Here is a 27,435-nt window from a genome sequence, read left to right on the forward strand (position 1 = left end):
ATTATCGATCATGTTACATTTAAACTTTCCTGCTTCTTTTCATGACAGTTCAGTGTCTTCACCCTCTGCCCTGCCAACAATACCAACAGTTTGGTTGCTTTTCCCGCTATCATATCCATGTATCTTCCAAATGGTTTTGATACAGCACATTTGTAACCCAGCAATCATTAGCAGCAGGCAAGTAGTGATCCAGTTAGATGCCAACAGAGGTAATGCTGCTCATTTTCACCACAGAAGGTGATGTATTTTTTGTGTATTAAATGCTGTGCCTTGTTACTAGGAGCTATTTATGCATTTTAGTCTGCATATATGTATTGTTTTGAAACATCCTACTCAGTAATGTGCTCTGACTACTGCTCAAGTCAGGGATCTTTAGCTGTTTGTTCTGTGTGCCTCAGAAGCATCTATTGGGTTTCTGTGTTTGGGGTTTCTTCAGCGTGTTTCATGTGGGCTTTAGGACCTCTTGGTATACATTTAGAAGGTCAGAGATTAGGTTTCTCTAATCTTCTTTCGAGGAGGCATAATGTATTTATCTGAGATTGATAGAATGAGCAGAAGCAAATGAGGTTTGATTCAGTGATGTTCTCGGGTTGCCGATTAAGCTGCTAAAGAAGGAGATGAGTTTGGCTAGTTATTAACTGTAGTTTACTGCATCACTTTATACAATTTGATTGTACATGGAGGGCAAGAGGGGTAAGAGTTCTCTTCTTTTTTTTTTTTTTCCTGAGGAATAATCCAAAATTAGAAACTCTGTCGAATAACCTTCTTGTTAAGCTGTTGAGTGAGAACGTACCACACTGGTTATTGAAAAAGATGCAGAATCAGTGAGATACACACAGAGAAGACACAAATGACGTTTTGTGCAATCCTCCCGAGAGCTTGAAATCTCTGTGTTGGTGCTACAGTGTTATGTCCAGAGTTACGTGAGGGTTCTTAATGCCACAGAAAGCGGTGCACACAAAATACATCTGAAAGGCTTCAAGAGCATCACGGTCACTTCAGTTAACTGTTCTCGTAGCAGCTTCCCTCAACTTCTGTGCTGGGAAGATGACAGGTGGCTTTTTTGTTACATTAGGCAAGACGTGATTGGTGTGACTTGTCCTTCAGCGTTCTTGTTATGTCCAGTTGTAAAAATGATGACTTCTCTGGAAATTGGAAGAGCCTGTTACAGTCCAAGAACTCTATGACTTGCAACACACTGTTAATTATACATAAATGCTGTTTTTTCTGTCTTGCTTAATTCTTAATCACATCCCCAAATAATTCATGTCACAGTGCTGTTCACAGGGCTGGAGTCAGAGTAAAAATTCAGTGTTTCCTGATAATAATTTTCTCAGATTTGCTTATTCATGCATTAGGATCAGGTGCATCCCAAGCTTTCTTCTTACCAGGGTATCAAACATACAAAACCAGCATTTTTATCACTTCTGTTTTACTGCATCTCTATCTTTGCTTCATTACATCTTCCATTGCTTTTATCTTCATTATGTTTTATAGGCCATGAGAACCAGATTAGTCAAAGCTCCTGGTGTTATTTAAGCAAATTCCCTTTTAGAATAATTGTATCATTCTGTCCACAAAATCCCAGCTATACATATTTCTTCTCTTGCTTGGTTATGCTAGTTGCATATTCCATTCCTCAGAGCAGTGATCCATCTTTGGAACTGTAGCTGCTTAGTAAGCAAAGTGGTGGCCATAAGGATGGTTCTCTGTCTTTTCAGTTTCCTATTATATTTTGGACTTTTTTTTTTCCTTAGAGCTGAAAGACAGATGTAGAAAAAAAATCCTTAAAATGGATTTTTCCATCATTTTACAAAGCTATATTATTTCATGTGCCTAGTTACCTGAAATATATTTAGTGTCCCTCTCTTAATGTTATCGGTGAAATTTTACCACATATCTGCGTCTTTGCAGATGAAGTGGGTTAAGTGCAGGCCATGCAGTGGAGGTATGTGAAAAACATACAGTGCTTCCTGTTTAACACTTTTTTTAGTCTTGAGCCCATGTGAAAATATCTTCTTATTATTTGGATGGGAAAGAGGACCCATTTAGTTCGATTTATACGTAATAAAATACTCTTTCATTGTACTTTATTCTGTCCACCAAATAGATATTTTTATGTTTAGCATCTATATTGGCTGCTCTGGCTTAGCTGCGTGAATTTCTTTTGTAAATACTTGATTTGCTAAAATGTGTAATTTCATGCGTTCCAAAACTATTTTAAGTTTTACCTACTGTAAAACCGCACTTCCATTGTAAATTGCCGCTACGAAATGCATGAAAAGTCTCCTTCTTACATAAAGGCAACTGTATGGATAATGGTGTTGCCAAGACTTTATTCTGAAATTAGAAATCTTCTGAAATCTTCCTTGTGAATGAATTATGGCTGATGTTTGCCAGGCAGTGTTTTCTCCTTTTCTACCACTGGAATTATTTACGGAATCTGAGATTCATGTTCACTTGGTTAATGTGTATCCCATTTCTCTATAAAATGTGAGGACAAAAATTAAGTGAAATCTACAGCTATCGTTCAGACTAAGTGGTAGGTGATAAGGGATGAGATGGGGGCCAGGAAGAAACAGAAAAATGAAGTTGAATGAGGTTGGTAGGAAGGAAAGAATATATAAAGGAAAAAGTCGGAATAAAGAAGTTGCAGAGGCAGAAGCGGCAACGTGGAGGGGTCTGCAGAAGAGTAGGAGGTTGCAGACAAAGAAAAGTCCTCAGGTCTATGAGAAGCAGGACATAAAATGTGAGAGCCAAGAGCAAAATCAGGCAGGAGAGAATGAAGGAGAACGTGGGAAGCAGTTTATATGCCATTTTTCTTCCAGAAAATGCTGAGATTATTTAACCCAGATCCTTTCTTGGGTTGTGTCCTTTTTGGTCTGTTTTGTCACATGCGATGTTTTTTTCTTTGTTAGTTCAGTCTCTTTGCATTTAAGTCTTCTTGCTAAGAGGACATTTTTAATAGATCTATATTTATTTCCTTAAGAGAATGTGAATTGCTCGTTTCATGTGGCTGCGGCTGTGCAATATATGCTGCGTAGGTCAAGCACCACGGAGAACTTGGCTTGGGCTTTGTCCCCACCCGGCAGGTGGCCAAGCGTGGCACTGCTGACTGCCACAGCGCTTCCAGGACAGCTACTGTTCTAGATCTTAAATGACTGAATTAAGTTAAGGCGCTTCGGCGTGAGTAGGTTTTGCTAGTTGTTTCCTTTTGTTTAAAATATTTGATCTCAACAGAGCTGGTCTCCTTCTGTATCTAAATCTAAATTTCTTTCTGTGTTTTCTGCAGCCTTTTCTGCCTCTGTTTTCTTTCATTTCTCTGTCTTTTAGTTTTTACTCCTCTAGAAACCTGTATCATAGGGAAGACCACAGTGCACAATGAAGGGGAGGCTGACCCATTGCACAAAAGGAGTTAGTTTTGTATCTTCAGAATTGGTAGCGCATCCACAATGACAAAACACAAATTACATTGTAAGGCCTGTCCAATAATATGTGGCATATCTGGGAGTAAAACTGGCATAGAGAGTGGGAGCAGCCCAGAGTAAAGAAGGATGAACCACTGGCATCGGCGAGGGACTTGGTTTCAAATACAATCACAGTCTTGCAGAGGCGATGAAGCTGCACCTGTGACATCTGAATGATTTTGTTTCAGAGGATCTTTCTTGATGCCATAGATGGTAGCAGGAAAAGCACACCGGAAGCACAGGAAAGGAAGAAGGGAGAAAATCAACAGACTCATCAGAATAGCCAGCAAAACAATAAAAAGGAAGAATTCTAGAGCCTTAGTTTTATGTGCTATTATAGTTTTCAGAATGGAAAATTCTAGAATTGCATCATGTCACACTGGATTGACTTCCTCATAAACCTCACTGAAGCGTTTTTTAAAAGTAGTATCTGTCCTAAGGAAAACTGACATATTGTTTTTTCTTCTGGAGCTATTCAAAATAAAATTTTAAATTAAATATTTCAAAACACTTTGTGGGTCTCGACTGGAACAAATGGCTGCCTGACTGCATACAGTGTCATGGTGAAACAGCCCAGGCATCTACCCAGATGTCTTCGCTAAGACAGTGGACATCACTAGATTCTTCTGAAAAGCTGCCTGAAATATCAATAAGTAAATAGTGAGTAGTCTTCATCAAAATATCTGTTAGGTGAAGATTTGACGCATGAGAACTTATGTTCTTTCCAAAACCTACCTTGCTTTTTCCTGTTGTAAGTCTAGATATCATCATCTAGATGTTCAGTGTCCAGCTCATTACTGGAATCTAACGTTCTTGTTCTTAGCTTCCTTTGCCAAGTTTTATTTTCAGTTTGTCAAGAGAAATAGGGTTTCCATTGTAGTGTTGATTATACTAGATTTTTTTTTTTCTTATAAGATGGCACTTTTGCTCATTATGCCACACAGGGAAGAGAAGGTCCTCAGTCTATGGATATAACAGACTATATATACTGATACAGTATTTTTATATAAGTGTGTATATATTGTTTAGCATATATATATATACACTATATGGTGTGTGTTTGTATATGTATCTGTATATACACTAAGTTTTTCTGGTTTTCTCTCATACAAAAATCAATTTCCATATATGTCAGCATAGTCCTTCAGTCTCACAGTGCATGCTGACATACTTCAACATTTCATCTTCTGTTGATCTATCTGTAAATCTCGGTGAATGACAAGACAAAGAAGTATTTGCAGAGAAAATAAACTGCCTGTTGGTTAATTCCTGTATTACTTTATTCTTGCTTTACAGGCCAAAATTCTAAAAACATCAGCTCATCCCCAAGCATAGAAAGCTTGCCTGGAGGACGTGAATTTACAGGATCTCCACCGTTATCTGCATCAAAAAAGGATTCCTTTTTCAGTACAATCTCCCGCTCCCGTTCCCAAAGCAAAACCATGAGCAGAAAAGAATCGGTGAGTTCTTTAAGTTTTAGAGCTATTTTAATGTCACACCGCATTAATTGTTAGAGCCAATCGTTTCTTCCATTCATTAAGCACTTGCAGTTGAAAATGTTTCCCTAAGCACACATTAAGGGCAAAAGCAGAAATAGGCTATTTCAACTGTTTCTGTCTCCATTATGGCTTCCATCCCATAATCCTACCTGAAATGAAACTGTGAAAGCGCCCTCTAAGAAAGAGAAGTTCTGTAAGTTGCTTTGTTAGACTTTTGGTGTAATCCTGCAGTTAATAAACAGTTCAGTGGGGAGCACAAATGCTCAGCAGATCCAAACTTGTCCATCTGTTGTCCCTGAAATTCCTTAATACGTCAGAGGTTTCCCAGTGTCTGTAGCATCTGTAGTCTGCAGTCACAGTTCTATTTCTCGCACAGCCCTGACCTTCCATTTGGCCACAAGATACTATTATTTAAGCAGATTGTTTTCATCCCAGAAAATCAGCTCATACCATGGGTGTGCTCCAAAGAAATTCTCATCCCATCAAAGATCTTTTAAGAGCACTACTTTGGTAAACCTCCTATGCCATGGAGCAGGAGGTTTCTATTTTATATACACGTATCCCATTGCCTTTCTGTTAATTAATAACCAGCTACATAGTAGTTGTGAAAAGTTGTATTTTTTGTAACATGAAGGCATAGTAGTTCTCTTATTCCGTTTTCACAAATGTATGCTCATTTAAGTTCCTATTGATTTCAATAAATAGGAATTGTAATAGCAGTATTTCTGTTTAACAGAATTCTTCAGATGTTCAGAGGTAAATAGTATGTAGACGTTTAATCTGAACATTTCAGCATTTTTGTCTGTAACCAGCAGAATCTTTATTAAGTCACATCATATTTTAAATTTGACATTTAAAATGTCCTAATGAAATGCACAACTTTGTTCAGTTTTTGTTCACTGAAAGAGAGGGTTTAATCTTTGTTCCACATGCTTTAATGTTGCCTAAAGAAAAGCTGTTTTCTGTGGTTAGTCAAACTGAAGCTATAATTTTGGTTTGTGTTCATTTAAGACATATTGAATTGAATCGAATTTAAAGCTAAAATTGAATTGAATTTAAAGCTAAAACAGCAACTTAATATCACTCTGCTTGAGTTGAAGAAAAATAAATATACCAATACTGAATTTTTATGTGGTTTAACAAGATCTAAATCCAGGTTTTGTTTTCAGTTATTGTTCAGGTCAGAATTTGGGTATTTTGCACTAGGAGAGTATAAGAATAATTCCACCTTAGTTCTCTAATAGGACACTTAGGAGAATTTTCCATTATAGTCTTCATACTCAGTAAGAATCCATTAACAATTAACATTTTTTTCAGGTAAATAACTTCCCAAATTTGTGGTAATTTATTAAATTTCTTTCCAGTATTTTGGAGAAAGAAGTATTCATTGGAGTGGATTTGTAGTCCTTATGATAATTTTCAGTAGACTGGTAATCACAATAAGCTAAGCAGAGCGTAAATTTTCAAAAGAATTCTTTGACTGTGATATATACTTCATATTGTAGCATTTTATGATTAAGCAGTTAGAAAGTGTTTTAGGCTGCCAAGATCTATTTCATTACATTCAGTTTTTGACTCACCTTTAACACTGGGAAAAGGAATTTGTAGCAGCTGCAAGAGGCAAAGGTTTCTTAGAATCTCTTTTCTGTTCCTCAAGACGATGTTTGGTTTTTGTTTTCCTGTGGATTTCATTATACCTGGTTTTCCATGTAGGGAAGAAAATCCCTAAGAGTTCATCCTGAGACTCCAAAATAGTTGCATCAGAATAGTCCAGTCTCGTAGTTGCTTCATTTACAGCTGTTTTCTGGAGGCAAAAGACAACTTGAAAAAAAAATCAGTTCACATCTTTGTTTTATTTGTAAAACCAAACTGGTTTATATGTTTACGTTTGTCTCTAATAATTATACAGATTTTACTGTTAAGTATTGGGGAAATTACCTTTGTTGGAACATGGCCATGCATCAATCACTTTATGGAAAGGTGCTTTTAAAATCGGTCATTCTTGGTGTGATGGATGAAAGACAATCCATTTCCTCGTCATCTTTGTGCTTCTAATTAATGCCCTTCCCAAGCAAAGTGGAAGTGAAATACGGACGTAAAAATATGTCCTTCAACAAGAAGTAAAAAAAAATATATATATATTTTCACAGACCAGAGGACATTACCATAATGCTGTCATGGGATGAACAGAAATGTCATCACCACAGGTGGCACCTGTAGCATTGTGTCCAGTGCTGGGTTCCCACGGAGACATGGACATACTGGAGAGAGTCCAAGAAAGGACCACCGAGATGATTAAGAGACTGGAGAATCTCTCCCGTGAGGAGAGGCTGGAGTAGAGAAAGCTCATGGGGATCTTGTCAAAGTCTTTAAGTATCTGAATGGACAGTATAAAGGAGACACAGCCAGGTTCTTCTCAGTGTTGTCCAGTGGCAGGTCCAGAGGCAATGGGCACAAACTGCAACACAGGAGGATCTGTCTGAACATTTGGAAACACTTTTTCACTATGAGGGTCACTGAGCATGGGCACAGGTTGCCCAAAGAGGTTGCGGAGTCTCCATCCTTGGTGGTATTCAAAAGCTGCCTGGACACAATCCTGGGCAACTGGCTGTAGATGATTCATATTGAGCAGGGGTTGGACAAGACCTCCAGAATCACCTTCCAACCTCAACCACTCTGTGATTCTGTGACAGGATAATCTGCCATGGTCTAAATTCTAAATTGTCTAAATTCTTTCTCTCCTAAAGCCTGTCCAACAATCTGGACTTTCTCTGGGACAGTTGTAATCAAAGTTGGTAGTTAACTTGATTCATTGCCACCAGGAATAGGATGTGTCCGTTTCTCATATTATGGACTTCTTAAGGTAGTAACATTTGCATTATATTTAGTCTTCTAATTCTTTTTTTTCCTCTCACATACAAAGATCAATGGAATGACTTTTCTCTGGTGTTGTGAGAAACAGATGTCCCCTTTTTTATTTAGTTAAGGAAGTGAATCTATAGCTTCAGATCGTGTTTTGGCAACCCAAGACAGCCTGATGTTTTTCATGTTACTATTGAGTGGCGCTCAACATGAGGCTCACCAAATGTGTCTGAAAGTCTGTTTTGTGCTCAGCAGTGAGATGGTTCCCTACCTCTTCATATAGTGTGTGGCTTTCATAGAATCATTTCAGTTGAAAGAGACCCTCAGGATCACCGAGTCCAACCATAACCTAGCTCTAGCACAGAGTTTTTCTCATAAGAACTTAGGTTGCAGTTTCTGGAGCTGTCTTCCCATGCACTCCAGTGCCTGGTGTCATCTCGTTGGGTCAGTCTTGCTGGAATGAAGTCTTAGAAAATTTCCTCTCATACCCTGCCTACTGCCCCCTCCTTTTCAGCAGAGTTGGGAAATTGGGTGTATTTGTGGCCTGTTTATTTCTCATTATGTTTCATTTACATCTCCAGCAACCATCAAGGACGGTCGTTTTGGCAAATAGCAAAGCTGCGTAAACATTAATTTTGGCAATTATGGTTGGCTGGTCTCAATTTCTGGCAGAATATTCTGTAAATTGCTTTCAACCACTGAGGTGTGCCAGAGAGAGGATTTTGTATCGAACAATTTAAATGTTTTTAAAACTTACATTAAAAAAAAACACAGGACAAAGATGGTTTAGGCTGAAAATAAAGTTTTTATTTAGAGAAACTGTGTACTTTAATAAGTAAATTTCTAGATAAAATATTTCAAGTTAAGAAAAATCAAATTATCCACTTGGAAAATGTTAGTTAAAAAATTCACAAGAAGGAAACATTTGTAAGGAAAATCTGAAGCAGTTTATTTTCTTTACTAAAGTAATTTACTAACATGGTCAATTAGAATTCTCATTTCTTAGCAAAAAAAATCCTGAGCAGAAGTGTCATGCATCATGCTGATTTTGATTGCACAGACTTTTTAATTAAAACAAATTTGACAACATATGCTATTGTCCCCACAAGCAGGTAGAAACAACTGTTATTGTCTGTGATTTACATGGCTAGTCTGGCTGATTTGAAGTTAGTTATGAGTACCTCTACAGGTTAGAAAATTAATGTATACCATTATTTTCAATTAAATAGGCATCTGCTCTACTGATTTAGGAACCTGATTTTAGGCATACAAACTTGACAGTTTTGCTCAAGTAGAAGCAGTATACAAAAATCAAAGAGATAATAAATACTACACAACCACACACACAAAAAATCATACATGCAAAAATTCCTTTAAAGAAGAACTTGTCTTTTGTGCATGGTGCACATCTTGAAGCCTTTTTTTTTATTCCTGTATAAATTTGCCCTAACCATTATTTTTAAAATATCTTCAAAAGGTTTTAAGCAAAATACTTGTCAGTCCATACTTAGCAATGCCAAACATTTATTTGGAAATACACATGCTATGATGACATGTCATTTTTTAGTTAAGCATCATAAAATGTGCCCAGAATAAGTTAGCATCTGTGTTCAGCAGCCAATTCCTTGATCAGTATGTTGGATTTTTTAGGCCAAAAGTTAAAGACTTGACGATTGTTCTCAGTGCCATTAAGTTTAATGAACTTCAGTGCCTTAACATTTAACTGCAGTTAATACTAGAGGACATTTGTCTTCCTTATTCTGATGTGATAGGCCAACTCAGACACCTGAAAAATGCGATTTATTTAGTACTTCGGCGCTTGTGTAATTTTAAGGATAGATGAAAAGAACATTAAATCTGAGACGCCACCAGGTCATGTGAACAGAGTTCATAGAAAAACCTATGAGGTATTTTGGAAATGTGACTTTTTTTCTCTGTTGCCTTCCTCAGGCTCCCACAACATGCTGTGACGCAAATGAAAGAGCTGAAAAAAAAGTGCAAGGGAAAATAAGCTGCCTTTCAAAGTATTTTATTAGAAATACTTCCAAGTTTCATATAATTTAGTAAAGCGACAGCTGTATGCATGAGTGGCAGCTTTGAGTCCTAATGCTCCTTACATTTTTTGGAGTGATTCATTTTAGGAAAAAAGAAACTGTACTGTGATAAAAACAAGAAGTTAATTGCTTAGGAAAAAAAAAAAAATATATTAATAAAAATCCAAGTGGCTCTGCAGTGCTTTTTGTGTAATATTAGGAGCAATAAACATGTATACAGAGCAGATCTGTGGGGCCATTTGGAAGATTTTAAAAGTGTAAACTGCTGTCTTTCTCTGGTACAAGAGATTCAGATACGTGCAGTTGAATCACACTTGCCATTAACTTCTGCACAGAAGCAAATTAGAGTGATATCACTTGAAAGAAGACAGTGAGAACTTCTGAAGTTATTGGGCAGCCCTTTAAAACTGTGAGGGAGAAAACAAAAAATAGCAAAATCATGAGTGAATGAGACTATTGGCAACGTCTACAAAAGGTTCAAAGTGACTTAGGAGCCAAGAAGTGTGATCTTTCACTCCACAGCAATCGTGTGACCAGCAGCAGGTCCAGGACCTGCTCTGTGCATCCTCTTTCCATACATTAATCATGAAGTTAATGTTTCAGCATCCAGTGGCAAAGGAAAATGTATCATCTGAGGATCTTTGTTGGTGGTTTGAGCTGCCCTTTTTTCCTCTTCAGTGGAAATCTCATCCCTTCATCCTGCCCTTTTAAGAAAACACCACAAAATTGCATTTCTGTGAAGAGCTGAGAGACTTGTACTGAACTCTCAACAAAAACATGGACATGGATGAGAAACATTGCTCTAAATCAGGATATCGTTTTAGTTGGAGCTTTTCTTGAACAGAAGGGGTTTCTGTTTGGGGAGATTTTTTTTCCCACTGAAATAAATTGTAGGTATGTCTTTAATAGCTTCATTCGTATTTTTGTCTGTGTATGGTTAAATCAAATAATTCCCTATAAAAACAACAAAACTTGTGTTTCTGGATTTTTAACAATGTAGTACAAATGGTGTATATTTACAGTCCCTGCATGATCATTATACTTAAGTTTTAGCCTCCTTAAACTCTGAACAATGTAATCAGAGATTCTAAAAACCCTAAATAATAAGATGCTGCTATGGTCTGTGTCCTCAGTCATGTTAGGAACCAAATCAAAGGTCAAATACATCCAGCCTGAACAGAGAAGGGGTTAGTCAAATTTTTTTGCAACTGATGCTTAAAAAAAATTAGTGAGTATGAATTAAACTTCGAGAGCCCTTCATAAAGGATTGTATACATCGAACTGTGTGTATGTTAAAATGCTTATTCAGGCAGCAAAATTAAGAAGCATAAGTATATAAGTATATCACACCAAATCAACCATTTCAATAACATTCAACCAAATACTTCCGTAATATAATATTGAAGCGTGGAGCATGAACTTTCTTCATTGCAGAGTACCTATGTATTAATCATTCCATGTGCATATCCATATGCATTCAGAATACTTACTACATTGTTTCAGAAAGCTCTAAAATCGTAAAATGATGGGGTTTATTTCCTCTGCACACATTTCTGTTATATTTGCCCTTGTGGGCCTATGCAGCAATGTGTGTACCAGACAGGCATAAAGCCCATCAGATGTGATACTGAAATATAATGGAGGTAATGGGATTCTCATTCGCATATGTGTTTATTTATAACTATTTCCAAAATACTTACAGTCATACCATTTAAATTAATAGCTCTGTTTTATTATTTATGAAGAGATATTCCAATATGGTTAAGTCAACAGTGTCAATAGCAGCACTGAGATAAACCTTTTATCAGCATTTCTATTCAAAGGGATAATTTCTGTTACCCTACAGCTCTTTCTGTTCTTTTCTATTCCCTTAACAAGTGAAATACTACCAATTTTCTCAGCTGTTCAGTGCCTACCCGTCCACAACCAGTTATGCAAAATGTTTTGCATTCTGTACATCTTCCAGCTTCCAGTTTTTTTGTTTTAAAACTGTCTCCACAGTCCCCTAGAGCAGTGCCAGCAGGTGGACTTGTGCAGGCAGCAGGTAGATAAGTCCCACACGTCTTGTGGCTGCTTGAAGAAGAGGTCTATTTCCATCCCTACTTTCTTTGTCTCTAGGCAAGAGCATCTTCCATTATTCGTGTTTATCCTTGTCCGTCTTCATGCTAAGGAGAGATTATCTGATCACAGGAGTAGGGTATTTTTAAGAGGAAAATATACCCAGGTTAGATGGAAAAAAGTCCTGCTCATGCCCAGTAGCACAGGTGCTGGTTTCCAGTTCTGCGACATAGAGGCTGGTGCACCTGGAAGCCGTTCCAGTAATAGGTTTGACAGTGGGAGCTGCTTTGGAAAATGTCCAAGCCCATGGTCTTTTGCTGCTATCATCTCCAGGCAAGGTGAGAAGTGGCAATCTAGGCTGACTCCAACAGCACAGCACTGTCAAATTGACTTCGAACTGTTTAAGATGGAAATTCAACAGCAGGACCTGGTGTTCAGAAGCTGTGAGCCAGCATTTCAGCTATTTTCAGCATTTTAATTGAAATGAAATGGCTCTGTCAGGGGGCTAGGGAGACCCTCTGTGGCTCCATCTTTCACTTTCTTTCAAATGTCACTATATGTAAATATTTTTAGCTTTGTTTCAAGAGACAATCAATCAAATAATTAGATAATTCTACATCAACACAATGAAACAGATATTTTGACTCACAGTCACTAATCTTAGTAGAGATTATAAATAAATATTGATTGTAAATAAGTATTTTTTACCTCATAAAACCAGACGGCAAGGAAGAGGGACAAAGAGTTATTCTAGTTCAGAAGATGAGAAATAGCTGACCAGAAATTAATATTTCTTATGTTTCAGAAAAGCTACAGATGCATAATGCATTAAAATACACATGTATATGTATTTCACCCATTTTCAATTTTTTAAAGGGTAAGAAAAGCATATTTTTTCTTGGATTTGAAAAGTGTGGTTCTCCCTGAACAATGCTAACTCTTGAGGGTTGGAAATTTGAATGTTGTAAGAGAGAGTTCCTGGGTCACTGGCTATTCTGAATCAGAGTTTCAACCCTTTCCGTTTTGTTGGATTTTGTTTGCTGGTTTATGGGGTTTTGAGCACAGAAAGGTTGAAATTTTTATTTATTCATTTAATCCTTTACCAATAATCTGTTGGTTCTGTTTACATGTGCATAGCTTGGGAAAGCAGTGTGTGATGCCATCCCTCTCTGTCTTGTTACTGAAGCCACACAGAGGAAGTCAGGATTGTACTAGTGCCCAAAAATATGTGCCTTTGCAGCTGAATGCCTTCTAGCATTTTAATTTATTGGCAATTTTTTCTTGGTATCATCCTAGTTGAACATTTTTATCTGTATTATAAAATTCCTTTCTTGTTTTTGATACTTGTTTTCAATCAGAGCCCTCTGAACCAAATACTTTAATGTTTTTTTGTAGCATTGGTGCATAACCTGATTTAGCTTGGCTCCTAGGAGTCACGATGAATATTTTGTTGACCTTCTTCTCATCCTTCATTTTATTTTCTTATTTTTCTGAATTCCGTTCTCCCACCCCTTCCAGAGGGTTGTCACGGACAATCTTCACTAAGGATTATGCAGTGGCCATCCTCCTTCAGGTTTTAAAATAGGTAATTCTTCTGAGTTTAATTCTTTGAGCAGAGGTTGCATCATGCTCTGAAATGTTGCATTTTGAACCTAGACTTTTAGGATTACTTTTTAGCTAAGTCATTTGTGCTTACTCTTATGTGCCCTGATGGATTCTGAGACATATAGAGAGCAAAATTGCCATGTTGCAAAGCAAGAGTTCAAAGTAATAATCCAGGCAGAGGAGGAAAGAGGTAAAAAGAAAGGTTATGTTTCTGTAGGTGTTGTATTCCCCTTCTCCTCCTCTGATGTGGATAACTACACCATTTCCTTTGTTAATCTGACAGAAAGCCTGTTTGTGCTTTAAGGATCCTGATCTAGGAAAGCACTGAAATAAGCATGTAACTATTAGCAAGTATAAAGTCCTATTTGCTACTCTGAGCAGCTATGCCTCCCACTGCACAGGGAAATCAAGAGAGAAAGGGATTATAGAAGCAGCCTGAGTTTAAATGGTGTAAAACAAAAAGATAAGAAAGAATTTAAATGGTGTAAAATGAAAAACATTGCTCAAGTTCACTGTGCACACAGTCCAAAGAAACAAAATATGTTTGTAGGATTTATCTGAAAATACTATTCTTAAAATGTCCAACATTACTGAAAGTATATTCAAAATAATAAAAAACTGGCAGTCATGAAGATACAAAGAAAACAAAACATGAATAAGATGTATTTGGAAATACATTAAGCATGGGGATACTTGAGCTAGCACAGGGACACAAATATTGTCAGGTAATAGTTCAGCACAGGAAATCAGTACATAACCTCTGCTTCTGCAGGAATTAATACCTGAAGGCAGTATCTGAACTTCTTTGTGTCCTCCCAGGGTAATATATTAATATCTGAAATAATTCCAATTTGTGCAAACATTTCACAAGTAGCAAAACTCTCAATGTAAAAGCGACAATATATATTCCATCCCTGACCCTGATATGCTTGGTGAACTTGCATCTAATAATTTCATAGCCCCTTCCACATAGAAAAAACTTTCTCTGAACATCTGCAAAACAAACGCCTTATGAAAACTCTCCTAAAAATTCCACCTTTCCAATGACAACAGTTTGGTTGCTAACATGCAGAAGCCATATCTGTAGTACTGACTAATAGCCATATTGTTCCCATGTCCTCCCCATATGTGTGCCTGGAGCCATCTGTTGCCTTTTGGCTTACACTGTTAAGTCCTTTAGAGAAGCAAGTTTCTTTCTTTATGTGTGTACGGCACCCAGCAGAGCGAGGTCTTGGTCCTGATGAGTGCCTATGAGTGATACAATTAAATAATAGAGAAGTCAAATTAGTAAGTTAGGTACATTTAAATGTTGTTTTAAATTCGACTGTATGTAATTGATTGTTCAAAAACAGTGGTTTATCGTTTAAATGTCAGCATATGCTGTTGACTATTCTGTGGCTGGCATAGATCATAAAAAAATTATGGTGGTGTCAACCAACATTCAGCTGTCAGTGGTTCAAGATTAAAAGGTTAAATCTCGTATTTAGTTGTTAGATTAGAAAAAGAAAACTACATAAATTCTCACAAAATGGAAACAGAAACCACTGGTTTTTACTCCAGGGAAATTTGCATAAAATTAAATGAGAAAGCAATTTATGCCATGCATCTGAATCTTATTTGACATGTAAAATGCTACCAATATCCAAAAGGTATACTCCGTGTATATTTTATAAATAAGCACTAAAGTACTGCCAAGACCCTTAGCAAGTCCCTGGCTTCAGGATTTCCCTGTATTAATCTCATTTTTCCCATTATTTCCCTCTAAATGTTTCAATATCTCATCAGAATTATTTTCTAATTTGCTCTGCCCATTTTCCAAGAGCTCAGGGGATTTTTTCCTTAGTGCTCTTACTATGAATACTCAAGGAATTGAAAATGTGACCGGGCAGATTAATATAGGACAAGTAGCTACTAACTACACCAAAAAAAAAAAACACCCCACACTTTCTTCATTATGCTTCACCTTGCCCATCATTGCCCAGCATCAGATGCGATACCAGGAAGACAGGGCCATCCCTCCAACACTAGTTCTGTCACTTTTTGGTGTTTTTAATTGCAGTATTATTGCTTAAACACCTTAAATACTTCTAAATATTCTTCTCTTTGAAAGAAGTTTATCTTCCACTGCACTTAACACATGGTGGTGCTGCCAAGCTAATTCATATTCGGAAGGATTCAGCTTTAAGATGGAGTTTTCCCATTCTGAGTGTTTGTGAATGAAGTGTTTGGACATACATTGTTGTAAGCCTTTAACAACAGTTTACTCTTCTTTGAGTTTCTACATGAGTAAAACAGGCAAAAATACATTTTTTCTATAATTTCCTAAACAGTAAATGTTAGCATGAAAGAAAGAAGTTACAGTCCTGGTTTTGTGGATTCATATTCTGTGTTTTCCAACTCTTTTACTTCTTTGTTAAGCTACACGTCATGTATTGGGGAGAAAACGTGTTTTAACTGCTATAAACAAGGTTGAGAAAGAGTGGCTTCTGCCAAAACTACATTTTGCGAGACCTTGGCTTGTGTAGGATGCTAAATTTCAGTGCCCTTACCCATGTCCGCAAACCATATTGCAGCTTGTAAAGTGATGAGCTGTAAAAGGATAGGATTGCAATGTCAAAACTGTAAAACTTTCTGTAATCTCTTCATGAAGGTGCTGACCACTTTCAGTTAGTTCACGGCTGTTTTTCTGAAACAGTAAAATTTGATGAAAAATGGGGTATGGTAGAGGCATCGCTGATTTCATTATGAGCTCAGGAGAGAAGGAAGGATATAAAAAATTTATTTCCATGGCCATCTTTGTAAAGGTGAGATGATAGATGAAAGGAAAGGTAATAAAAAGAGAAGAGCGAGCTTTGGACAAATGGAGAGCACCAGAACTGTATAGACTGGGGAAAAAAATAGCAAAGAAATGGCAAATAATTAATCATAAAAGGAATTCACTTTCAAGGCAAAAGAAAAAAGGAAATGTAACAATGTAAGCAAAGCTCTGGATGATAAGAAGACAAATATGAGGAACATTAATGTAAGTCAATTTTTTTGCAAATTCAGTCTTGCCACAACAAGGAAATAGTTGGAGACCTGTATAAGGAGGTACTCAAATAGAGTCTTGCTTTGACTGGAAACATAAATACTAGCCTGCTTTATATTGTCAGTGAAATGTAAATCAATGTGGCATCACAAATAATCTACTTCCTTTTTACTCTCATATTCAGTTCAAGATGTCACTAATCATTGGTAAGGCTTTATGTCATCTGGCATGTTGAAAGAGTGGAAAACATTTTTTGAGGACCCCGAGACTAAATTTTCAGAAAGTATTATTGACTTATTTTTCTACAAGATTGCATCATTAAATTTGCACATCTTGGTTTCCCTTGTCTGATGCAGTGATTCCTTTGTTTGATTTGCTGCTTGATTTGTTTTTCTTCCTCGTAATGCAGCTCCCAATATTGGAAAATTTTGAGCTTATATGCTTCATAGGACATGTTGTTTGCTAAGGTGATATTGATTTTTTACTTTGGTTAGTTATTTAAATGATTGATTTTTATTTTGTGGTCAACTGGTTAACCTTTGAGAGCTGTGACTGAATGAACTTGAATCACGTTTCAGATGTTTCTGTTACTGTGTGTGTCAGATCAGCCGAAAAGTTGGTTTCTCAAGGAAGCATAGACCATAATGTTTTTCTCTTGACTTACATTTGGTCTGGTCAAAGAATTTGTAACTCTCTGTTCATGCATAAGAGGGATCAAATCAGCACTGCAATTTGTACACAGAAGAAAAATGGTATCTAGGGTACTCACTGTCTCTGCACAATGAAACACAAAAGTTGGCATTTGGAGAAAAGTGCTCTGAATACTGTCTGGACGAGGATCAAGAGTATCTGCACAATACTGGCTCCAAATCAGTTTTTTCATCTATTACTGTTAAAGAATTTTACTTTAGAATACTGAAACAAAATTGTAATTTTTTTCTGAGGACTTTGTGGTTTTACTGCTTACCTTTACAAAACGTTAAAACGTTCATAATTTGCAGTACAACTTTAGAAAGATACTGTGGAAAGGTTAGTCTTAGAAATGTTGATTATAAGCTGCTGCTTGAAGCAGGACAAAAACTAACATTGGATCAGGTCAGTGACTTTGAATAGAAACTCTACCCCTTCTATGAGTAACCTCTTCCAGTGCTACACTGCTCTTCTAATGAAAAATATTTGTCTAATGACCAATTTGAACCTTCCAAGGGGCATTTTGGGGCCATGGTCCCTTCTATATTATTTGTCACTGCTGGGAAGAGTTTGGTTACATCATCTTTGTAGCTCCCTGTAGTTGCAGGCTCCCAGCAGATCCCTCTTAGCCTCCTCTTTGCTAAAATAAACAAGTCCAGCTCTCACCACCTGTCCTACTGTAACCATCACAGTAGCCCTGCACTGAACCTCTCCAGTTTCTCAACAGCCTTCTTGAACCAGAGGCCCAAAATATTATTCAGAGGACTCACAAGCACTGAGTAGAGGGGAGTAATGACTTCCGTGGATCTGCTGACCAGGTTCCTCCTAATGTAGCCCAGTGCACTGTGTACATTATTTGTGATAAGAAAAATTTATTAGTTTATAATCAGCTCAGCAGTCACTATAGCCTACAGATCTTTTCCAGAAGGCCTGAAGCCTGTCTGCCACAGTACATTGGGTTTTTTCTCCTCGGATGCAGAATTTTGCACTTCTTGAAGTTTCTAAAACAGAAACCTCAAAAAAGTTTATTTTGCCTAGGCTTCCAATGTCTTATCATGTTTCTGAATTGAAGTTCTACCAAAGAGGATGAAAGCCACACCTCCCGATTTTGTATCATCTGAAAACCTACTGAGCGTACATTCCGTCTTCTCATATGAGCTGTTGATGAAGATTCTGAACAGTATCTTCATAGCAGTCCATTGGTTACTGTGCTCATTTCCAGCCACCAACTGGAGATTAAGCCATTGATTCTAGTCTTTAAGCACGGGAATCTGACCAATTTTTAGCCCACCTACATCCTCTCACTCATTTCATACTTCCTCGTATTATAAATGGTGATGCTTTTGGAAATAAGTATCAAAAGCCTAACTAAAGTAAAAATGTATTTTATCATATTTTATTCAGTCCTCTCCCTTCATCTGCATGGTCATCATTTCACCATAGTGGACAACTAGATTGGTCAAGCATGATTTGCTCTTGGTAAATCCTTGTTGACTTTTCTTGATTATTATCTTCTCCTTTACATGTTGGAAATTGATTCCAAGAGGACATGCTCCACGATTTTTCCAAGGACTAAGGTGAGGCCGACCATCATATAGATTCTTAGATCCTCCTTCTCACTTTTCTTTTAGTGTTTCTCTAGTCATTAAGGATGTCCTGTAATAGCAGTGATTTTTCACGGATGGTAGCTGGTAGTGTTGCAATCACATTGTCAGCTCTTTCTGCACCCATGAATGTGTCCCATGTGGCCCCTTCTATCTGGATACATGCTGCTTCTTCAGGTGTTCACCAACCTATTGCCTCCCAACTCTTAGATATTCCTCTCCTTCCCCAACTGTACATGCAGAACTCTGGGAGCACACTTTGCCTAAAAAGCAAGAGACAGAAGTGGTAGGGAGTGCTGCAGCTTTTTCTGCCATTATCTCCCTTAGTAAGCAATAGACCTACATGTTCTTTGAACCTCCTTTTTCTGTTCTCATACTTGTAAAATTCCTTCTTGTTACCCATTAATGTCCCCATTAATTTTATCTCCAGCTGGGTTTTGTCCTTCTTAGTTTTGTTTCTGTGCCCAAACAATGACTGGGTACTTGTCCTTTATTTCCTGTCATTCTTCCCACATACACACTCTCCATTTCCACCATTTCCATCTCCTTTCTTTTTTTCCATTTTAGTTCATTAAGAAGCTCTCGCTCAGCCAAGTGGACCTTCTGCGTACCTTCTCCATATGTGTTGCTTCCTCGTATATGTCTGGGTTAGGTCGCTGTTCTATGACAGACGAAGTCCTCCCCACTAGATTAGCAAGTCCGTTCACAATGTTCTTCTCTGTCTTTGCCAGGTGGACCTATTCTCTAAGTTGTCTTTTCTCATCTCATTTGGTGCAACAAGAAAAATAGTTGAAGCCCAACTAGTGCCATCAAGTATGTAGCCATATGTGGGCCACTGGATACATCTGCTGCTATCCAGGTTTTTCCCTTTTGCCATAGAATTAAAGAGGAACACCACCAGGAATCCTGTACCCTTCACTGTTGCCTGGTCACTTTTAAACTGAAATGGTTTCACATCACCATCTCATTAGTGTATTCGTGAATAAGCAGAAAACATCAGAACATTAGGTGATCCCAAACAGTCTTTCTGCAACAGCACAAACTGAGGCTCCAGGCAAGCAGCAAACCTCCCTAGCTGACGGGTCTGGCTGCAAGACTCACCACCCGCTCACTGTCACTCATTGCTTTGTCTTGGTAGTGCTCTGATTGCATGTCCAACCTGGATTCTTCCTCTGAGGGAGCTTGTTCTTCCCCTCTGCTGCCTGGGCCCTGCACCCCGGGCAGCCCTCCTTCTGCCAGAAGTCACAGCCTTTCAGTGCTCACCCCTTTAGGAGTGCATGTCTTCTTCGCACCACATCTTGCATCAGTTGCATCTTTCCTGTTTGTTGTATAAGCTTTTACACCCTGAAGGATGCCATTGATCACCTGTTTGTCATTTTGTTGCAATAAAACACGCTTGCCTCTTCTTGCAGCTCCTCACCCGCTGCTGCGGCAACTACAAAAGAGCAGATATCCCTCCACGGAGATCACCCTCGGGGCTCCATCTGCACAGAAGTTGCCACAGCACTGTCAGTGAAAGCAAGGGCAGGGGCTGTGTCTTTTAGCAAGTCATCACTGTTTGGGTGTTGTCTTCCTGTGCAAACAACACATCTGGTTGTCTCGTGTGCCAAGTTAACTGTCCTGCACATTCCACTGGCAGCACTCCTTGGTGCCCTTCCTGAGGGTGCCAGGTCAGTCAGGAACTCCAGGTGCCTTCACTCCGCCTTGTGCAAGGTTTCCCACTTGGCAGATAACCTCTTGCACTGCCTGTGAGTTCCCAGCCTCAGCACCTTCCTAGGTAGTGCTGGGTCTGCTGAACGTTTCTGCTCCCCATCCTGGATCCTAACAAGCCAAAAGAGTGGTGGATGTAGGTTACACTTGCGAAATTAAGAGGTTCTGTTGTACAGTTGAAGAGGTTGGTTTCAGAATCTGCCCAAGTTGATAGAGCTGTCCAAAAGCATTTTAACATTGATTTGCTGCAGTTGTGATCCATGAACAAGAAAAAATAGTCTTGCAGACTTGGGAATATTTACTACCAGAAGTTAAATTTGCTTATTCACTTGCAGCAGATAAACTGTGTTTCAATTGCTGGCTTAACAATTTTAGAATTTGTGTTATTTTATAGTAAAATACTCAAACATTGTCACCTTTCCCTATCTCACTATCTCCCTATCTCCCTTAAAATCCATGGTAGGTTATTTCTTGCAATTTCTAGCTATATGTACTAGGAAAAGTTCTGCAGGGAAGTAGCTTGAATAGAAAAAGTAATGCAGACATGCTTGTAGAGGCTGTGACAGAACAGCAGACTTTGAAAGAGGTTCGTCTTTCAGCAGCTATAAATTGCCAATATAAAATCAATCCCTTGGAGGCTTAAGTGATCAAAGTACAAGGTTGAGTAAAATAAGGTGAAGGTATATTAATTTAAGGAAATAGCAGAGAAAAAATGTTTAATGTCTGTAGATTGTGTGAGGAAAAATTGTGTAGGGAAAAACTGATATTGGCAGATCTTGCAAAATGCTACCGTTAAATTTATTTTTATTTATTAGTTCCATTTGGATCTGTGCTATATTAGAGCAAAATTTCCTTTTTATGGCTCAGACTCAGTTTCTGATGGAGATTAAGATCCCTTGCACCTTTAAATCAAGATCGATTGATTCTCTTTATCCTTGCTGTTCAGTTTTGGATTTTTTTCATTTGAAATGAAATTCACACTCTAATGTTCAGCAATCTCCATCAAACAAGAGTACGATAAAACTTCAAAACTCCTAAGAAAAATAGGAGGCTAAAAAGTTACTTTGCCTTTATCTGCTTGAATTCATTCGCATACTTTAACAAACGAACAAAACCTCCTTAATACTATACGTGACTAAGCCTTGTAAGATTTTTTCCAAAGGACTGGTGAACTTTCTTTGCAGTATTGTCTTCAAAGTCAAGACTGGATACATTTGTAAACTGGCAAGCAAAGGAGATCAAAGAGGAATTCTTAGTTGAAGTAGTTCCCATTGCTCAGACAGGGCATGTGGCTTGATAATAATCCTTCTCCTGGGCCTTAAAATCATGACTTTTTAAACAAAATAATATTTTAAATTACACTTGATGCATATTATTTAAACATATTTGATAATTTAGAGTAACCGCTTTATAGTATGTGAGTTGAAAATAGTTTTCACCTAAATATTATGTAAGACATTATGTGAAAGTGCAGTTGGTTGAGCATGGAAGTGCAAGTTTTTTGTACAGATAGAGCATGAAATATACGGCAATAACACATCTTTGAGGTATGGAATTAGGTCTTATGAAATATATGCCTTGACATTAAAAACAACATTAATTTTGCTGAGATTTCAAAGGAATTGCTGTGGAAATTGCTCTGACTGAAATGAGAATTCTTCTCATTTGGTGAATTTTTTCAGCTATTGCTGTGGTACTTTGTGTGCTGAACCAGGTAGCTAATCTGTAAAAGAAGCACAAGTTTTAACCTTTCTTGGATCAGTGTAGGCACATTTTTGTTTGCCTCTGAAGAAGGAAAAAGGGTAGTATTAATAAACACTGAAACATTAAAACCAAACCCTATTTCCACAAAATGATAAAAGAATTTAAAATTCTTGTAATAAATCAGCTGGGAGGTGATTCTCTCCATTTCCAAAATTTTCTTAATAACAAAGGAATAGGAGAAATTAGAAGATGTCTAAGCATGTCAATGGTTAGCTTACCAATTTTACTGTGTATCATTAAAGGTGCTTTTTAATGCTAATGACCTCCTAATTGCAGGAGGAGGAACTGGAGGCCCAGATTTCATTTCTACAAGGCCAACTAAATGACTTGGAAGCCATGTGCAAATATTGCGCGAAGATGATGAACACACATCTTGGTGAGTGCACTACCCTGTGTTAACCCTGTAAACCTCTGCAAAGGCTGTTTCCATGTTTGCATTAGAACTAAAATAATATTTATATAGTACAGTGCATGTTATTTTATAAGCCACAAAGAAGACTGAATAGATGTATAGATGTACCTAGTTATCAGATGCTGCCAACTATGTATCTTTATACTGTCGTACTTTTAAATTTGGAAGTATGATAGCCACTGATGATGGTAAACAAAATGTAGGTACATTTGGACACAAATACCCTTTGTCTATTCTTAAGATTTCTTGTATTGTAAGAGACATGCTGGAGCTCACAGCATATGAGCTGACACTTTTTAAGCCAGTTTGCAGTTCAACAGCCCCAGAATGATACTTGATGCATGTGGTGATAGTTGTATAAAATTCATATGCTTTCACTAAATGTTGCATCTTCACAATCTATGCTGATCACCTTCAGAATGTAAAAAAGTGTTACTGTAGGCTGGCTAGCTTGTAATATTTTTCTCAGACCAGGAGAAATATGTTAAGATAGAAGCCAAGGCTTTGGGAACAGAATCAGCAAAGACTCCAATTTAAAATTTGACATGTATATTGCCAAGACAAATCAGAGAAAGTAAACAAAAAGTTTTAATCAGTTCAGATGTAAATATGCTTAGGTATGCTATGATAAAAGCAGCATTTTTAAGGTATGCTGAACTGAACTCCAAAAGTTAGTATATTTAGTTATGTGAAAAAGCACTGTTGTTAAGAAATCAGAGCACAACTGCAATAATTTTAAGGTTTATTTATAGCCTGCAACATTTAAGCAAAATAAATTAAAGTTGAATATTTCAGTGGTTGGAACTAAGTATATGATACCTAAGTTTGCCAGATGAAAAAGATCAGATGTGAAAGCCGTGTTATACTTGTATTTTCATTTTCTTTTCTGTGAGTGTTTTAGTAGCCACTGTTATGAGCCTAGGAAAAGCTATAAATATTGTGTTATTTGAAAGTTTGGAATCACAGCCTTCGAAAGCCAAGTGTAAACCTCTAACCCCAGCAGCTTTAGTCTGATGTATTGTATTGCTTCTGTGAAGGTACATGAGCGATGATGAGACTAAAAGGGATAACTTTTTAGCTGCTGATATGATAGGGAAAAGATTACTGTGTCAAGAAGAAAAGCTGAAGTTTCTCTCCTTTAGGAAAGAAGACGAGGAGTGTTTAGCAGGGGTATCAGTTCAAGTACAAGCATAAGCCTTTCAGTAGCAATGGCTCTGGACTAGCGATCAGAACAAACCCAGACACAGATATCTGAAGCAGTTTGCCTTTCAGCACTGGATCCACGAAATTAAAGCAAAAGATTTGTGATAATGTGCAGGTGTTAAACCCTTTCTCCCAAATAAATTAGAAACAAAAACATTCAGGGGCAGTAGCATCCTGAGAGCACTGTGGGGCGGTGTGTTACCCTTGCAGGAAGGAGAAAGCCATCCCCTGTACATCTTTGGCTCCGGGGGTGCAGTGGCTTCATCCTTGCACCCCTGAAACTCTCTCAGAGCCTTCCAGCCTAGTTTCTTCCAAGTCCCACTCCCTGTACATCTTCACAATATTCCTGCATGTCTTGTCAACATCATGGGCTATTAACTTCGTAAATTTGGGTTACACTAGTGCATTTAAATCCTGTAGAGATTAACAGTTACATGCAATAAACAGAGCACAAGAGAGACTGAGATACCACCAACCTTCACAGCTTCTGTGCTTATAGCAAACTGAGAAAGTGAGGTATCCCCAAATGATCCATGGGAAGGCAGGAAAAAAACCCACCAGGATTCTTGCTGAAATCTGTCTGTCACATTCATCCTGGTGATGTGAGCAGCACTTGCCAGCAGGCTGTCCAATAAAATGGATTCTCCATGGCATCGCAGAACACCCCCTGAGGTTTATCTCCAGTGTCCATCCGCTGCTCAGGGCTTCAGGTAATGTCAGGAAAATAAAGCTCAGAGCATATCTAGTCATTCCTGGGTTAAGGGAAAAGTTAGTGGGGACTGCTGTTCCACCTGGTCTGATTGTCCCCCGGGTACCTTTTACCCATGAAAACTGCTTCATTTCAGAGATCGCGGAGCAGATAATGGTGAGTTATATCACTCCTCTTTTAATCTGTCAGCACGCTTAATTTCAAGGATATACTTCTTCCTGTGAGGCTGAATTTTTCTGACTTCATCACACAGCTTTTGGGTCTTGTACCGTTCTTGATAGCAAAGTTCAAACTCCTCATGTAACTGCTATATGCAGTGATTAAGTAATCTCTCCACACTGTCTTTGCTAAGTAGGACACTTTCAAATTCATTTTATAAGGATTGCTTTTTAGACCAAATCATTTTTGTGGTCTTCCTTTGAGTTCTTCAGGGTTTTCATATGCCTTTTGAAGTGGGTTAATCAGATCAGGATATGCTGTACTAGCACTGGGCTCAGGAAGGTGATTGCTTAGCATGTCAAACCATTATAGAATGTTCATTTTGCAGTTTCCAGTAAAACAATTCAGAACTTTTTGGCCATCTTTTCTCAAGAACCTTACAAGGGGGTTCTTGATGACAGTCAGGGGCAGTTACTTCATGACAGTGTTGTCATGTGTTGTAGTTCAGAAATGATCAAAGTAAGTATGAAGTCGTCTATTCTGTTTTGAATCCCTAGTAATTTATAATCTATTTATATCAAATCAAATTATATCAAGTATATCTTTATACGGTGTCTTTTAAGAAAAAAAAATAAATTAAAAGCTCAGGCAGACTTTGCCATAAAATGATATTACATAACCAAGAGCATTGTATTTCTATAGTTTTCAGTAGATATCTGCTAATACTGCATTTTCTTTGCATAGACCATGAGGAAAGACCAGAGGGACAGAACGGCAGTTTTTATTTTGTTCATATATTTAAAGGTTATTTCATTAAATGTTTATCTCCTTCCATAAATAAACCACACTACGCCACACGGCAACAACATAATTAACTGCTTGTAATATCAGGGGATGTTACTGTAGGAATGAATGATGGTTTCAAAATATTACTACTTAGTGCCATGTGTAGAAATTAGACATAGGTTTTTGACAATGAAAATGGAGGAGAGTCATTCTGTGATCTTTGTCTCCTCCTTAGAACTGTGTATTAGAAAGAGTTTTACTTTTCTTCCCTCTCTCCCTTAACCACCGAAGAACTGCTAAGATGGAATGCCTTTTAATGCCTCCAAGGACAAATGTTGAAATTTTTATATGTAAAATGGCCAGACAGGAAAGCAAATTTTACTTCTCTTCCCACCCATTTTCACAAGCTTGTCATAGCTTTTAAAGAAAAATAATAATAATCCTGTGTTCAATTTTTCCGTTAATGAAATGAAGATATATCCAATCTTGTAAGCCTGTCCTGCAGATTTGTTTGCAACATGAATGCAGAGTAGTAGTGAAAATGTATAGTTGCCATAGCTATTACTGCTCCAGCATCATCACAGATACATCTTCTTGATGTTATTTTTTCACACACACTGGCCTTTTTCTGGAAATAATATTGTCCCTGGTGCATTCAGTAATACGGTAATGTTCTTCAGCATTTTTCTTTTTGTGAGGTGCTTTGCCGTTAGTGCACATAAATACCTTAAGGCTCAGTGATTCAGAAAGCTATAATATACCAGTTAAGTATTACAATATAACCTGTCAGAATGTTATTTACTTTTTGAAGTATTTTGATTGTTTCCTCCTTTCTTTCACTATGTGGAAAGAAAAGCATCAAGCAAGCAAGTGCATTCAGAAGATTTTCACAGACCTATATGTTTGATGTCTTAGACCAGATCATTAATTTCTTTAGGAGACACGCACCCAAACATCACTCAGAGGGTCCCACTGCTGCAGGGCTCCTCACTTGCCCTTCACATTTGACATGGAACAGAGTTTGAGGTGTTGGTTCAACATTAAGTCAATCTGGAACATCTCCAAGACAAAGTTTCATTACATCCCAGGCTCAAGCCAAGGCAGTGCTGTTCAATGGCAGTTCAAGTGACACCAGTCAATGATGCTGCCATCTGACACCTTCTGCTATTCTGGTATCTTTAGGGCTTGGAGTGTGTCGGCTCTGTCCCAGGATTTTAACAAAAAGTAAATTAAAACCCTAGAGAAGTATCAGTCCTCCATAGGCAAATACTACTATGAGAGATTGTGAAGGATGTTTATGAGCTTGCCAGTTTTATTCCAGAGAGGAAAGGACTGAATTTTAAAATGTCATCTGTTTATAAGGGACAGGAACCAATCCATCACTGTTCTCTGAGACAGAAGAACCTATGATTTGCTTCCAACAGAGACATAGTTTCAGACTTCCAAGTATGTGCAAGTTTACTAAATAATTACACATATAGTACAGGAAGTCATTTTCACAAGAAGCAATTTGAAGGAACATTGGTTCGGTATTAACTTGGATATGGAGATCTTTATATAGAAACTATTCTTTTTTCGTTGGGCAATTTATCAGGTTATAGAAGCAGAGAAACTAGGGTCATTCCACGCTGGCTTTTGCTGAAGGGCAGCACTATGTAAATGCAGAAGGTTGCTTCCCCAGCCAGCTGAGATTCAGAAGCAATTTAGCTGCTTTCTCACAGCATAGAGCCTCAGCTGATAAGCCATGCAGACTCATACTAGCTCTGAAAAGAGTTAGCTCATGGAGTTCTGCATAAAACCCTAGAAATATGTGCAAAGGTACCCA

General features: G+C 37.8%; 1 protein-coding gene across 13 annotated transcripts in view; it reads left to right on the top strand.

The window, feature by feature from the left end:
• TBC1D5 (TBC1 domain family member 5) overlaps window positions 1-27,435 on the top strand; it is a 315,400-nt gene that overhangs the window by 268,533 nt on the left and 19,432 nt on the right. For all 13 annotated transcript variants that reach the window (XM_082046566.1, XM_082046568.1, XM_082046562.1 and 10 more), the window contains 2 exons: window positions 4,764-4,927; window positions 22,618-22,717. In XM_082046566.1, the coding sequence (XP_081902692.1) occupies window positions 4,764-4,927; window positions 22,618-22,717 (264 nt within the window). The remainder of the gene's footprint in view (window positions 1-4,763; window positions 4,928-22,617; window positions 22,718-27,435) is intronic.

The sequence above is a fragment of the Streptopelia decaocto genome, assembly GCF_964273445.1.
Source record: "Streptopelia decaocto genome assembly, chromosome: 2".
Classification (NCBI taxonomy): Eukaryota; Metazoa; Chordata; class Aves; order Columbiformes; family Columbidae; genus Streptopelia; species Streptopelia decaocto.